The 15,298-nt window shown below is 39.3% G+C and overlaps 1 protein-coding gene across 2 annotated transcripts in view; it reads left to right on the top strand.

Annotated features, from left to right (window-relative positions):
- Positions 1-7,116: 7,116 nt before the first annotated feature.
- The window catches only part of man1a2 (mannosidase, alpha, class 1A, member 2), an 87,722-nt gene continuing 79,540 nt past the window's right edge, over positions 7,117-15,298 (top strand). Inside the window, exons 1-2 of one of the 2 annotated variants that reach the window (XM_084422174.1) lie at positions 7,117-7,258; positions 9,838-10,307. In XM_084422174.1, coding sequence (XP_084278300.1) covers positions 9,997-10,307 — 311 coding nt within the window. In that variant the 5' untranslated portion in view covers positions 7,117-7,258; positions 9,838-9,996. Of the gene's footprint in view, positions 7,944-9,837; positions 10,308-15,298 lie in introns of both variants that reach the window. The other variant, XM_084422173.1, reaches the window with a different exon arrangement.

Genomic DNA, 15,298 nt, shown 5'->3' with positions numbered 1-15,298 from the left:
ATGAGCTTATTTCCGAAAAAAGTGGAGTATCCCTTTAAACAACATACTGGATTGCTCTTTCTAACGCTAGATGGCAGCTGTGCTTTGTGAGAAAGTGTCTCTCTCTCTCTCTCTCTCTCTCTCTCTCTCTCTCTCTCTCTCTCTCTCTCTCTCTCTCTCTCTCTCTCTCTCTCTCTCTCTCTCTCTCTCTCTCTCTCTCCAACCAACCTTACCTATATGAAAACTATCTCTGGCTTTAAAGCAACACTAACCCTTATTGAAATACATAATCTATAAATATTTCATTCTTGTAATGTTTCATTTCTACATTATGCCGTTTGCATAAAATGATGCATTTTAAGTGTCAATGTGACCACACAATATAAAAAAAATGTTTTTACAATTATATTACAAAATATATACATTTATAAAATGTTTACATTATATAATATTTATTCACTTTGAAAAAAGGAGCCTGTGAAAGAGATCAGTCAATGACCTCTAATATTTCTTCCCAGTATGCCATGCACACACAAAGCAGTGGATTAAAGTAGCAATCAATCTGATTCAGAAGGACAACATGCACGCTTTGAACCCTCGGTTTTCTCTTTGAAATCTCTGAGCTCACACAGTCAAGGACACGAGTAGTTCTGTAAGCCTGCAAACACTCTTTTATCACAACTGTACAATGTAATATTTGGATTTATCTATTCTGATGATGGATTTTCATAAGAAGTGGTCTTTTCATCTTAATACCCCATCATTAATACCCCTAGTTTATATATATATATATGTGTAGACACACACATATGGTCACCCTAAGTTTGCGTAACCCTACCCCTTTCCTATTTATATAACAGGAAAAAGGGTAGGGTTACCTTTTTTAAACACATACACAACTAGGGGTATTAATAAAGAAAACTATATTATTTTCTCTTTCCTTTCCCTATTCCTAAAAGATGAAAAAAATCTAGGATGTTGATCCACATGTCCTAGTTGAAAAAATCATGGTCACCCACACATAACCTCAATTATCATTGGAAAAAAAAATATTTTGATTGACAGATATAGAAGTAGTGTTATATCTAATTTGCATTTCAGAGAAGAATCTCATTTGTGGCCCACTGTGGCATTCTAGGAGGCTAAAGTAACTATGCATTAATCTACATGCATAGGGTTTGACAGCACACATCACAGATTCAAGCCTCTTTGGGGGGGAGGGTCTGTTACTCTGATGCCATGACCTGGATAGAATCTAAATGGCTGTTGGATGGAAAAATGTTGAAGAAGAGAAGCAGCAAAGTGTGTCATTATATCTTGATGTAGGTGAAGAACATGGTCAAATTATTTGGCTGGTGCAGCCATAGTATATGCCAATATTTATCAAGTAAATAAAGTTAGGAATATACAACATTATGACCAGTCAAAGATTAATGTTGCTGATCATTTCCTAATAAGGTCACATTTTAAGGTCTGTTAGATGGTAAGCAAAATATCAGTTCTTGTTATCAACAAGAAGAAAGAGTGTTTTTGACAGGGTCCAAATGTTATGGCAAGGCAACTGGGTCAGAGTATCTCTGAAACGGCATGGTTTGTCAGTTGCTCCTGGTCAGAAGTGGTGAGAATTTACCAACAGTGGTCCAAGGATTGACAAACCACAATAATTTTAGGCAATAGGGTGTTGGGCGCCCAAGGCTCATCGATGCACGAGGGCAACAAAGGCTATCCTGTCTGGTCTGAGCCACAGAAGGTCTACTGAGGCACAAGTCACAGAAAATTTGAATGATGGTTATGAGAGGAATGTGTGACAACATACAGTGCATCACACTCTGCTGTGCAGTCGCAGACCAATCAGAGTGCCTATGATGACCCCTGCTGGGAAACTCTGGGTCCAGCCATTCATGTGGGTGTAAATTTGACACGTGCCCCCTACCTAAACATTGTTGCAGACCAGGTACACTGACAGTGGTGTTCCCTGGTTGAAGTGGCCTCTTTCAGCAGGATAATGTACCCTGCCACACTGCACATTGTACAGGAATGGTTTGAGGAACATGATGAAGAGTTCAAGGTGTTGTCCTGGCCTCCAAATTCCCCAGATCTCAATCCATTTGCGCATCTGTCGGATGTGTTGGACCAAGTTCAATCCACGGCATCTCCACCTTGCAACCTACAGGACTTGAAGGATCTGCTGCTAACATCTTGGTCCCAGAGACACATTCAGGGCTCTTGTAGGGTCTGGATCAGTTGATCGTCGCTCTTTTGGACCAACATCATGTTAGGTAGTCATAATCTTTTGGCTCATCATTGTAGCCTTTATATAGTATCACTTAGTTGTATAATAATATGGCTGCTATGTCATCCAGAAGATGTCATTAATGACATGCACCATTAAACTCGTTGCCTGTTTTCCAGAGACCTCGTATTCCTCGGTGTGCACTTTTTCTGTGAATGCCTTTACGTAATCCTCATGGGCTCCGGAGCTGCACGCTATCATATCTGTTGATATTGGATGCACTCATTCATTCAGCTGCCTCCTCTTCTCATTGCATTTGTCATCTCTCTGTCTAAAACACATTGTCTTGTTTGGCAGTGTTTACTTCTACAAGCTCCTCTCTGTCTACACTTCATTTATCATTCACACTTGAGGTCTAACGCACATTCTCTTGCTCTTGTTATTTTTCCTCCACATGCCCTTTTGTAAATTGTTCTGTCTGAGGTACACACTCTGCTTTTACCGTATTCATTAGTATGTGACTACAGTCTGTCTCAGATCTCTAATCTCCCATCAATCCCTCGCATGGTGAGAACTCTTCCTCAACTGTCAGCATCATGTCATGTCACAGCACCGAGACCAGATTGTTGTGACAAAAGCTTGACAACCCTGGCTAAAAGCTTCTTTTTCACATGCACCCACAAAAGCACTGAAGGGAAGAATAACTTGCCAGAGAGTTTTGAATCCGGGACTGTGTTGCGACTGAATTATTCAGTTGGATTAGTTAACATTAGCAGTTTGTCAATAATTCATTCACCAGGAGAAATGTGGTTTCCAGGACAACTTGCATAACATAGTGTTTAGTCCCCTTTGGGCATCTTATATATTTTTAGTAACAGAGCTATATGCTCACTTGCACAATTAAAGAGATGGGAGTTAAAAAAAAAAAAAAAAAAATTATGAAGGGGACATGAAGCATAATACAAAATTATTTTGGCAAAGAACTGGCAAAGAACATGTATGACTTGTGGAAGGGCTCTTCATTAAAGAATTCAGGTGTTCAGTTTCAAGGAACACCTCTTTCTGAAGTGCCCTTCAAGGGCGTAAAAACACCGTTTGGGACTTTCGCCCAGAATCTCGCTGGAAGAAGTAGGTCATCCGGGTGTACTTTTCGCATACTGTTTTATGAATACTATGAATACTACTCGGTTCATATGTTTTTCGCACACTATAGAGGTATGCATATTCGGACTCTGTGATTGATTTATTCAGGAACTGGGCCATCTTTATGAGTGAGTCACTGAATCATTCACTATGTATAATTTCAGTCAAAGGCAAACAGTTTAAGTATTTCACCTGAACCTAATTTTATTTGGTTTTATATGACTCGGATGTGATTATATTGTTTAGTGTAACATTTAGGCTCCCAGCTAACAATTTTTGGTTCCCATAACGTTAGTTTTTGGTACCCAGAACATTCTCAGAATGTTAGTTTATGGTTCCCAGAACGTTATTTTTGATGGTAACCACCCAGCAACGTTCTGGGAACGTTATTTTATTGTTACATAAAAATAAAACCAAAAAAGAACGTTCCCCTAACGTAAGTATTTGGTTCCCAAAAAAATAACCAAAAAATAACATTAGGGGAACGTTCTGTGTTAACTGGGCTATTGTTTAATTATTAGTTTAACCTAGATATGGGTACTTCTTTTACGGAGATGGTTTTTGCCCCCACTCACTTCCTATTTTCTTTAGCATTATGGGGCAGTGCTGTGTCGCCTCATTAACTGGAATGTCAGACACAGTCACCCTTATCTACATTTATTGGTGACAGGATATGCAATTGACAGCCGCTTTGGTCCTGCAAAGCCAATCAACTCGCCCTTGCCTGGACTTCTCAAGGTTGAAGCTGTATCCCATTCATTTGCTTGCTGAGTTTAAACTGTCATCGTTCACCATTCCTCACTTTAAAGTCTCAGAACACATCCTGACTCATTATGCAGACCCACTGGAGGATGGTCTCAGTCTCACCTCTGCTCTTAAAGTAATAGATAAACCTTTCAATCATGCATTTCCTCTGCTGTTCCCTGTCTCTTTGTCCTCTTTTTGCCTTCACAGAGGTTTGAGGTGAATTGTTTTCTCTTAATCCAGTATTTTTTTTGTTCTGGTCTGAGGTTTAATGTGATTCTACTTTTGGCCAGTGATCTGTGTCGTATTCTCACAGAAAACTGAGAAACTCAGCAGAGCGAAACTCCTTCTTTCTGACAGTGACATCTGTCAGGGTGTCAAATGTGTGCCTCTTGAACTGACTGACAGCAGATCTAGTCCCTTGGCCACTGCCTTCTTAAATATGACTCACACATGATTTTTTTTCAGCGTCAGCACTGACACTTGCTGTGGGTTAGTCTGGTATATCATCCTTAAATCAAGAGAAAATAACTACACTTATGGCAGCCCAAGGACTAAGTCACAGGCTGATCTAAATGGCCTAATTTCTCTGCTGCTCAGCAGAATGTGAACATGTCCTTTGATGGATCCATGATGTATAAGGGCGCAAACTATTTTATATTCAACCCCAAGACTGCGTCCTCTAAAATAAGTCCTCTAAACATATACTTGATTATATGTAAATCATTCCTAAGATTGTATTATCTAAAGTTTAACATATATTTAATTAAATGTAAATCCTTCAACTGCGCAATCTAAAGTTTAACATATATTTGATTATGTAAATCATTTATAAGATTGCGTTATCTAAAGTTGAACATATATTTGATTAAATGGAAATCATTTCTAAGATTGCGTAATCTAATTTTAACATATATTTGATTATATGTAAATCATTCTTGCATCAACAAAATTTTACATATATTTAATAATAGGCTATTTAGATAATTTCCACAAAAATGGCGATACATTTTTTACAAATATTATATGCAGAGGTGGACGTTAACAAAGTACATTTACTTGAGTACTGTTGTAACGGTCACCAGCTGGAGTGCCCTTGAGAGCCACCAGAGGGCACTCCACACCAGACTCTCATGTTCACTCACAGACTACATCTCCCATCATTCTCTGCCTGGACTCATCAGCACTCATTATCACATTCACCTGTATCTCATCATCTTGTTTAGTTCACCCCATATAAGCCTGGTTCACCCCATCACTCACTGTGAAGTTTTGTTTAGTGTCACACTGCAATGCTGAGGGTTTTCCTGGTTTTCCTGGTTTTCCTGGTTTTCCTGGTTTTCCTGGTTTTCCTGGTTTTCCTGGTTTTCCTGGTTTTCCTGGTTTTCCTGGTTTTCCTGGTTTTCCTGGTTTTCCTGGTTTTCCTGGTTTTCCCTCTGACCCCTGCCTGTCTTGGTTTTGTTTTGTTTTTTGTTTTGTTTGTTTGGACTGTTTACCTGTGTTTTGACCCATTGCCTGTTTATTGGATTACATGTCTGGATTGCCCTTTAATAAAGCTGCAATTGGATCTCACCTTCAAGTCTCGGAGCAGTTTCGTGACAACTGTACTTAAGTACACTTTGAGTATTTGTACTTTACTTGAGTATTATTTTTTTTCTGGAAACTTTACTTAAACTTCATTACATTTGAAAGACAAATATCATACTTTTTACTCAACTACAATTCTGTCAAGGTCCTTGAGTAGAAAGTAATAACTTCAGTCAGGGGATGATTTTGGTTGCAGGGGTTGTATTTTGGTTGGAAATGAAAGTCGGGTTGATGTCAGAACCCGACGTCAGATTGACGTCAACATCCAACGTCAGACAGACACTGGATTTTGGTTGGAAAATAAAGTCGGGATGACATCAGAACCTGACGCTCGATTCTGAGATCAACCTGATTTTCATTTTCAACGTTGGGTTTGGTCTTCTAAATGCGAATTTTGTCATTGTTTTGGAGCACACTAGCTTATAGATAACAGGTTAACATATTCATACTAAAAGCCAAAAAACTTTAAATCGGGCACTATTTGAGGGAACAGCCATTTGGGTGTCCGAAACCATCGTTCAATCTCACGAGTCACAGTCAATCCCGCTTCCGGAACTGTGTTAATACATTTGATGTAGATATGGAGGTATAGATTTAGAGGCATAATTATTGTAAGTATTACATACAACAATAATAAAACAATGCATTGACATTTACTTTTTACTTTTGATACTTCAGTACTTTTAAAAACAAGTAGACTACTTCTGTACTTAAAAAAGAAAGAAATCGGTTTTAAATTATTTTTTTAAATTGGTCTTTATAACTTTTACTTGTAACGGAGTAATATTTGACCAGTAGTATCTGTACTTTCACTCAAGTAAGGAAGTTGTGTACTTTGTCCACCTCTGATTAGCCTATGTAAATAATTTATACGATTGCATCATCTCTAAAGTTTAACATATATGATAAGCTGTAATTCATCTGATTACTTATTAATGTAATTGTAATTTAATGTCATAAAACAACATACTTGATTATTTTGACATTACATAAAGGAATCTTTTCATAAAGGAATCAGTTAAAATCATTTTACATTGTTTTTATTTTTGATTATTCTTTTTTAATATTTGTATTTATAATTATTACTAATTTATTTATCATTATTTAAATAATTATAATATGCATGCAACTAAAATCTAGTCGTGCATATGTTTCATAAACAGCAAATTGAACATGAACATACGGATACAGAAACAGAAAAACAAAGATAAAGTAGACAACAAATTTAAATATTAAAGTAGAAAAAAAAGAAAAAAAAGAAGAGTAGGCCTAATACCAATCTACTTTAGGAACTGTGAAAAACTACTACGATAAATGCTCTATTTTCTCTACCGTCCACAGTCTACCGCTATTCATTTTGCGTTGCCAAGAGAGACTCGTACTTGAGCGACGCTCCCTGGCTTTACCAAACGGCAGCTGACTGGATGTTGGAGGACTGAGAGGAGGAGTAGCTGTTGCAGTAACAACATCCTGGATATTAGAGGCTGGCGGCGCACACGGCTACAGAAATAAGGAGGAATGAAGACATAAGGGAGGCGGTGGTGGCATTTGCGAATGTTTCAGTGCATAAACGTGAGTCTGGCAACTTTCAGGCATTAATTGTGGATTTACGGTCTATGGCGCCGATTTATCCCGAGGCACCGACAAGGTGATGCAGCAGCTGCAGGACGGGATCAGTCCTCTACACGGCTGCCAGCTGAATGCCTTTACTGGATGAAAAAGGCGCAGCACACGTCCAGCGCAGGCCGGCTTGATATTTTATTAAAATAGGGCATTATGTAGAGAGGATCCCCCAGCGATTGCGATACACCCGTGGTTTACTTTCAATATTGTATCGGCTCTCGATATCGCTCTCCGGTTCAGAGACGCTGCCACGGCATCAAGCGGATCAGGCCTGTGCTGAAACACTGTCCGCGCGCTCCGCGATATTTACCGTTTGAAGCTCATGATGATGTGACGGGAACTTTTATCGTTAACACGCAGAAGGAAAGCTCTTAGAGCTGTAACATTGTGTTCACTATCCGGTCGGCGGGGTTTCTGTATGTTCTCCTAGGTTGCGTTACTATTTTGTCATATCAAACTGCTTTTTCGCTATCGAAAACGTACTGCTAGTTTAAGATAAATACGCCTTTCGGGCGGTGAGGGCGAACTCGCCGTTTATCGTGAAGATAACGACTTGACCCAACCCGCCTCGACACCGAGAAGCGTTTGGATCAAAGCGAGGATCATGGATCAGAATGATAAAAAGACCCTCACGGTATGTGCACACATTTAACCTATATATCTGTAAGAGTATTAATCAAATAGTAGCCTAATACAAATCCTGGTTGATGTTAAAGATAAGACCTGCGTTTTGAGCACGAAACGCTTGATGTGGCGCTGTAACGAAGCACAAGCACTTGTACAGGTGTCACATTGTCATGCTCAAAGTCTGATAGTACTGTCTGTATGCCGAATTTGATATATTTGGCGCATGTTCATTCCGATGATTGTTGTTTTGATATAATGCTGATCTCATTTGAATGGTTACTCGTCTTTGCTTGTTTGACATGAATGTGGAGCCGCATGATTATCCAAACAAGACCATCTAATAAACAATATTTAAAGTAGTTTTGGACCATAATGTATGCTTGCGCCCTCATTGTCTTTAAATGTAGACCATTTGTAAGTGTGAACCAAAAGCCCATGTAATTAATGGGTGGCGTAATAGTAGGGAAAAAGTATTTAATCCTTATAATTAAGCAATGTATCACGAGCTCTAGAGTGTTACACAGCACTGCAGGTAATCACATTTATAACATTGCTCTTATTCCATAAAACAGCACAATTGGTTGTGTAATTTTATAGAGTATAGATTAATATCTTAAGTAACTTGCGTTCAGACAAAATGTGACTGATTAGTTGGTATATTTCTTTTTCACCAACAAAAATAGTACCGAAATTAGCCAAAACACCAGGCTTTGCCTGTCACCAAGCAAAACAGACTAAAAGCTGGCCTAGATCAGCGTATTTGAGTGGAGCGGAGGGGCACAGAATTCCCCTCCTGGCTCAGAAAGCCTCTCACTGCTTCTAAATCAGTCTACTTCCCTATAGTTGGTGAAAAACAGTATGTGAGTTTAGTATGTCCACATTTTTAAAACCGTAAATTAAATTACCCAAACGACCTACTACTTTTGGTGAAATTTGCATCTGATGAACACTTTACTATCCCATGAGGCCATGAGAGCGGCGTTGTGAATGGCAGTGAAGTGATAAAACTGATGTTGGTAGGTCACGTGACAAAATGGCGGATGTACAACATCTGAATTTCATTCATATAACCCAAATTCATACTATAAAGCACATACTTTTTACTACATACTGTCGTAGTAAGTTTCAAACCAAATGTTGTAGTCAGTATGCAAGGCTGTGTCAAAACGGCACACTAGTATTAGCATACTTACTATCTATTGCTTCCTTCAAGTGCACATGGGAAACTCATACCTCCAAATCTGCCTTTTGTTATTAAGACTAATATGTTATTATCACTAACTATTGTTATTAAGACTAAAATGTTATTATCACTAATTCAAGGTGGAAACAACATGGCAGCCAAAACAAAACCGACAAAAAAATTGTGAATAAACCCAAAGAGAAATCACTATGGTATCACAACTAAATGTGAAGCAGACCATGAAAGTTGAGTGATTTGACACCATTTGCTACAGACTTGCTTTCTGCTCACAGATCTCTGTGTATAGATTATATATTACATAATATTATTGATATTATATATCAGTGTCTCTGCGACGTTTCAAATCGTCACTCCCCTTTCAATGTCACAACTTGTGTATCATCTAGAATTGAGTTTCCCAGTTGTAAATGCAACTTTGCTCGTCATTCATAGGCTCGTAACTCTTAATTACGATATTTTCGACTACACAAATATATTGCACAAATAATAGACCAAATTACTTCTAATCACTAGTGACTACTAGTCTAGAACAGAGGAATCAAATTAGATTCCTGGAGCTACCTGTTGTTTAATACAATTTAGACTCATGTCCTTTCTGCTGCTTAACATAATTGCCATGGAAACAAGTTCATTTTAATGGCAAGCTTCTGTTGAATGTCTTATGACAGTCAGTATCTAAAAATGTGTTTGTTTTCAGAGCGAGTGGAATCAGTTGTGATCTACAGGACAACTAAACTTCTATGATAAGAAGACATTCGGCAGTAAATCTCCCTTTTACCGCAATGAGATAATAGTGTGGCTTACACAAAAACAACCTTGACACTTATCCCACCATATTCCAGTTCATCATCAAAATATGACCACGCCGGCTCTATTGCCACTCTCGGGACGTAGGATACCTACCCTCTCGCCAGGTGCCTCCTCATTCCCCCATCACAGAGCCACCTTACGGCTCTCCGAGAAGTTCATCCTCCTCCTCATCCTCAGTGCCTTCATCACCTTGTGCTTTGGAGCGTTTTTCTTCCTCCCGGACAACTCCAAACACAAGCGCTTTGACTTTGGCTTGGAGGACGTGTTGATACCACACATCGAGTCAGAGAAGGAGGCGAGGCACAGCAGCAGACAGGGCATACATGGCGTGGGAGCTCACGACGAGCATCGGCACAGGTGAGATCTCAACATCGCCGTGTGTAGTTGTGTCTCTGTGTATAGGTGGTGTAACATCTTCACTGTGACGCTTTATTCGGAAAACAAACTGAACCGCTTCTATGCAAATCTATTATGAAAGCAAAAAGGATTCTTTGAGATTTTTGCTTTCTTTTAATATTATTAAAGGGATAGTTTATCCAAAAATGAAAATTATACCATTAATTACACAGTCTCATGTCGTTCCAAACGTCTTTCGTTCATCTTCGGAACACAAATGAAGATTTTTTTTAATGAAATCTGAGAGCTTTTTGTACTCTCCATAGACAGCTGCGCAACTGACACATTGACGCTTTAAAAAGTTCATAAAGAGATTGTAAAACGAATCCATTTGAATTGAGCATTTTAGTCCAAATTTTCTGAAGAGTCTCGATCTCTTTCAATGATTAACAGAGTTAACTTAGGCTTTTATTCACATATAAACATTGATCAGCGAACATAAACAGAAGCTTAAAGCTGCAGTCGGCAAGTCTGGCAGATTGAGGGGACTTGGCCAAAATGTTGAATGTTTACAACTCTCATGCCCCTCCCCCACTACCACCGAGCACCCTCCAATCGAGTTTGTGCTCGTCAGTGCGTGTGCACCAGATTTTCTGTGAACGTGCCCGTCTCTTCAGCATCGAAGCATCATCATTTTCTTTTCCTTGGTTGTTTTGGACATCCTAGCTCTGGTTAGTTAACCGAGGAATTGGAAGCTTGTTAATAGATTTCCTCTCCGCCATAACGCTTTGTACAATCCAACACACCTGCGAACTTCAGTCATGTGCATGTGATATTGTAACGTGCGCGAGGGGGGGATCTGTGGCGTGTGCACAAACTGTGATTGACAGTCAGATCTCACACAGCCCTGCGCTGATTGCACCAGAAGAACTGGGAGTGGTGGATTTTTGCAAAACAAATAATAGGCTCAAGGTTGAGGTAGAAGTGTGGTTATTTTGAATAAAACCAGCTGATTTATGTTGTTCTGTCGGAGCGTAGTGTCGGTTTCAGTGAATATGATCAAAAAAATCTTGCCGACTGCAGCTTTAACTGAACCTGCTTGATGTGCGAGAACAAACCTCATTGGTTCTTGTGAAAGCTCAAACGTGCTGCTTAACACGAGAATGAACCTCATTGGCTCTCGCACGTAAAGCAAACATACTTGAGCTTCCGTTTACCATAACGGATCTGAATTGATGAACGTTTATGTGAATAAAAGCCTAAATTCAATCTGTTTATCATATAAAGCGATCGAGTCTCTTCAGAAAATTTAAACCGCTTAATTCATATGGATTCACTTTTTGAGTCGTCAAAGTGGTAGTTGCTTAGCCGTCTATGGAGGGATGGAAAGATCCCATCAAAAATATCTTCGTTTGTGTTCCGAAGATGAACGAAATTCTTACGGGTTTGGAACGACATGAGGGTGAGTAATTGACTGAATTTTTGGCTGAACTAACCCTTTAATCTTACTATGCACATTGTAATTGGAAAGCTCATACCACTATTTCATGGCAGGAGGAAAAAGCTTTAAATGCACTATTCAGGCCAAGCACACATGTAGGTGTGAGCTGTGCGAACAGACTATTCACAGATTGTCTGTGCTTTCGTTAATGGCCCTGCGATCTCTGTAAGCTTTTTCATACCCCAATCCACAGTGATTTAGAGTCAGACATCTTTGGGAATGCTTTTTTATTAGGTTTGAAATTCAAAAACTTTCCAAGATCATTTAAGAAAAGCGTATGTTATTAACCGCAAGGCAAAGAAGCCCTTCACTGTTTTCTATGAAAATCGCATTCTGCAATTGATGTATTTATCATCTCCTTTTCCCCCCTAGCAATACTTCCACAATTATAAAAGGCTTTTCTTTTCCGCCTGAGATGGTTGTAGCCACACAGTCAGTGGTTCAGCTCTCTGTTTCTTTCTTCAGCTGTGTGGACCACAATTCATTGAGAGTTTAAGTGAACTTCGGTGAAAAAAAGCGCTTTCTGCTTCTTTGTTGTTACAGGGGCCTCTATGTGTTGTTTCTACTTTCACCATTGAGCTGCTGTGTGTACTCTGTCTTAAGAACCAAGCCATGGCTTAAAATCTTGTCTAGGTTTATCCTGTCTGAGGTTTGCATGCAACTTCCAAAAAAAAAAAAAAAGATTGTATGTGTCTTTGAAAATGTAGTTGCAATCTAACGTTGTTTGAAAGTCACATGACTTTCCCTGTCCAATATAAGATGAGTTATCAAAATGTCAAAACTTTAATATCATAGCAGTTTTCCCCCACATTGTTTGCAATACGATCCTCAGTGATAGAAACGTTTGATTTAAATGCAGCTTGTGTGTTTTGTTTTTTTGTGGTCATTCAAGCTTTCATTTATGGAAATGTGTGTTCACATTGCAAATGCTGACTCTGTCTCAGCGAGGCATTAGTGTGACTGAGGACCGTCTCAATTTTACCGGCTGGATTGAACAGAGCCTCTTAAGTACACTAGAAAATAAACCTGCTGAGCTGATGAAATGTTAACGTTAATGCATTTTTTTTTTTTTTTTTTTTTTTTTCGCTGTCGTCCCAAAGGTAGAGTTGAAGTGCAGTCAGACATACTGCATGTGTATTTGATAGTGAGAGACAGAGGCCCTGTTTACACCTGGTATTAAGATGCGTTTTGGTCGATCGGATCACAAGTGTACAACGCTAAATACAGGTTAAACGGTCTGAAACGCTTTGAGCTTCTCCACTTTTGATGAAAAGTGTAGACGCTCATGTGGTCGAATGTGTTCGAACGGCCACAAAAGATCACCTACTCTCTGCCTACTGACTTAATGCGTAAACATTATTGGAAGCGCGCTAGCCAGACAAGATTTAAAGGGGAACTTGGTAACTTTTTTAACGTAATAAAACTGTCTAGAAATCATTTGGATGGTTAAACAACCTGTTCTGGTGATATTGGTGACTTTCCCCGCTCCCCCCAGCGTTCCCAGGCGGAAAACCAACCTTGCAACTTGGGGACTACCGTCCCGGCAAGATAGAAATTGGAAGTCTCGTGAGAAGCGAGAACGAGAATGAGAACGAGCGCGAAACACAAATTGCTTTACGGCAATTCGACATAAACAAACACGCATGTATGATGTATTACCAGATTACCCACCTCGGTAGACATAGCTCCACACGATACAGTTGGCTTGCTCCGATCAAAACAAACGCACATGAGCAGCGGTAGAGAGGGGGAGGAGGCCGCCGCAAGTGAGTTTTTTACGACCATGTTGTGAAATATACACCCCCCCACAGCTGTAGGGGGAGCTCGTGGGGAAAACATGCGACAACAAAAGGGAAAATCAGCGAAGAAGTGAGTAGAGTTCGCTAGAGTTACCGAGTTCTCCTTTAAACTTTGTCAGCTGAAGACCCAAGTTTGATTTAAAGACAAAAAACAAACCAAGCAACAATGTTCTCTCAACATTGATTGCTAACATGCACTCATGGTCACTCACTGCTTCTCTACAAATGTTTTTCGTCGTCTCCTTTTGTGTTCATAGTACATTGTGCAAGCTTATTTCATCCATTAGATCAAAAGATCTGAAACATTTACCCATCCAAAGACTTTCCCCTCAAAGAAATCAAGACAGAAGTTGTTGAAAGTGGACAAAAGAGATGGATCAAAACAGGTGTAAATGGGAATGTGTCTCCCTCGTCTACTTGTGACCAAAACTCATCTTAATACTAGTATGGTTGTAGCGGTATGATGGTATATCACGTCCGATTGCCATATCGTGAACGTTTGCTCCTTTCGGTATTGGAAAAAATGAAACCAGACGGAGAATCTCACCTGTGGATAAGCAACTTCTTTCCATTTGACTAGTGGTCGACCGATATATCGCCATGGCCGATATTTGGCATTTTTGAAATATTGATGTGTTGGAAGCGGGACTTTTATTTTGACGGGCGGCGCTGAGGACACCAGCGCCAGAAGAGAACGGCAACGGCAGCTCCTCAGATCACACAGCGCTCACTCACATTCTCCGTCTTCGTTAATTTACGATCTCTGTCAGTCATATCTAATACTTTGTTAGACAGAACTGGTAAACAAAGAAAGTAAATGGTATGCGAATTAAGTAAAGTAAAGCGTTTGCTTTTATATTATTTGTAACAGAAAAGGCAAACAATCAGGCTAAAATACTTTCTCATTTGCCGTCAACATTCAGCAAATGCGCGTCTACGTCATTTAAACAAATCTCTGAATATCTAATAAACATTTAATTTCACAAACCTTGCAGATTTAATCGAGTCCAGCTGTGATATCTTGTGAAGTGTGCATTACTGTCTGCAAGTGACGGTCGGTCCGTGTGAAGTGAGTGAATGCGAACAGAAGATCAGCTTCACAGGAGATGTGATGAAAACTTTAAATCCTTCATTTTAAAATATGCTGATATATAACCAGTTGCCAACTGTGTCATATTCATATCTGTGATATATCCAGTTGCCAACTGTGTCATATTCATATCGTTTTCACTGTGCTGTATGTAAAATTAGCGTTACCTTGTCTTCATTTGAAAAAATATGATTACCAGCATGAAATTACCAGATTACTGAGTGCCCTGTTACAGTGTTTACCTTCTTTTTATTCACATATTCATATTGTGAAAAATACTGTAATAGGATTGCAGATTCAAGAAGTTGCCATCTAAAGTATAAAAGCATGTTTTGTAAAAGATTTGTTTTCTAATTTTTCTTATTTATTAAATATTGATTAAAATAAAAATATCGGCTTTATATCGGCCATCGGCCACCCTGCTCTCTAAGATATCGGTCGACCACTACATTTGACTGCCTTAGACCCTCAACTTGCTCCACCCACACACATACAGCGGAGAACATGTCAGACTGTTATCTCTAATCTCTATCCCCCGCCAAAAAAGGAGTTAAAATTTGCTGGATGGGATTACTTTGGATAACAAAAAAACAAACGTGTGATTGTCCTCAAGGATAGATAT

The sequence above is a fragment of the Rutilus rutilus genome, assembly GCF_951802725.1.
Source record: "Rutilus rutilus genome assembly, chromosome: 10".
Taxonomy (NCBI): domain Eukaryota; kingdom Metazoa; phylum Chordata; class Actinopteri; order Cypriniformes; family Leuciscidae; genus Rutilus; species Rutilus rutilus.
The sequence above is the reverse complement of the archived record's forward strand: the minus strand, read 5'-3'. Positions and strand labels throughout refer to the sequence as shown.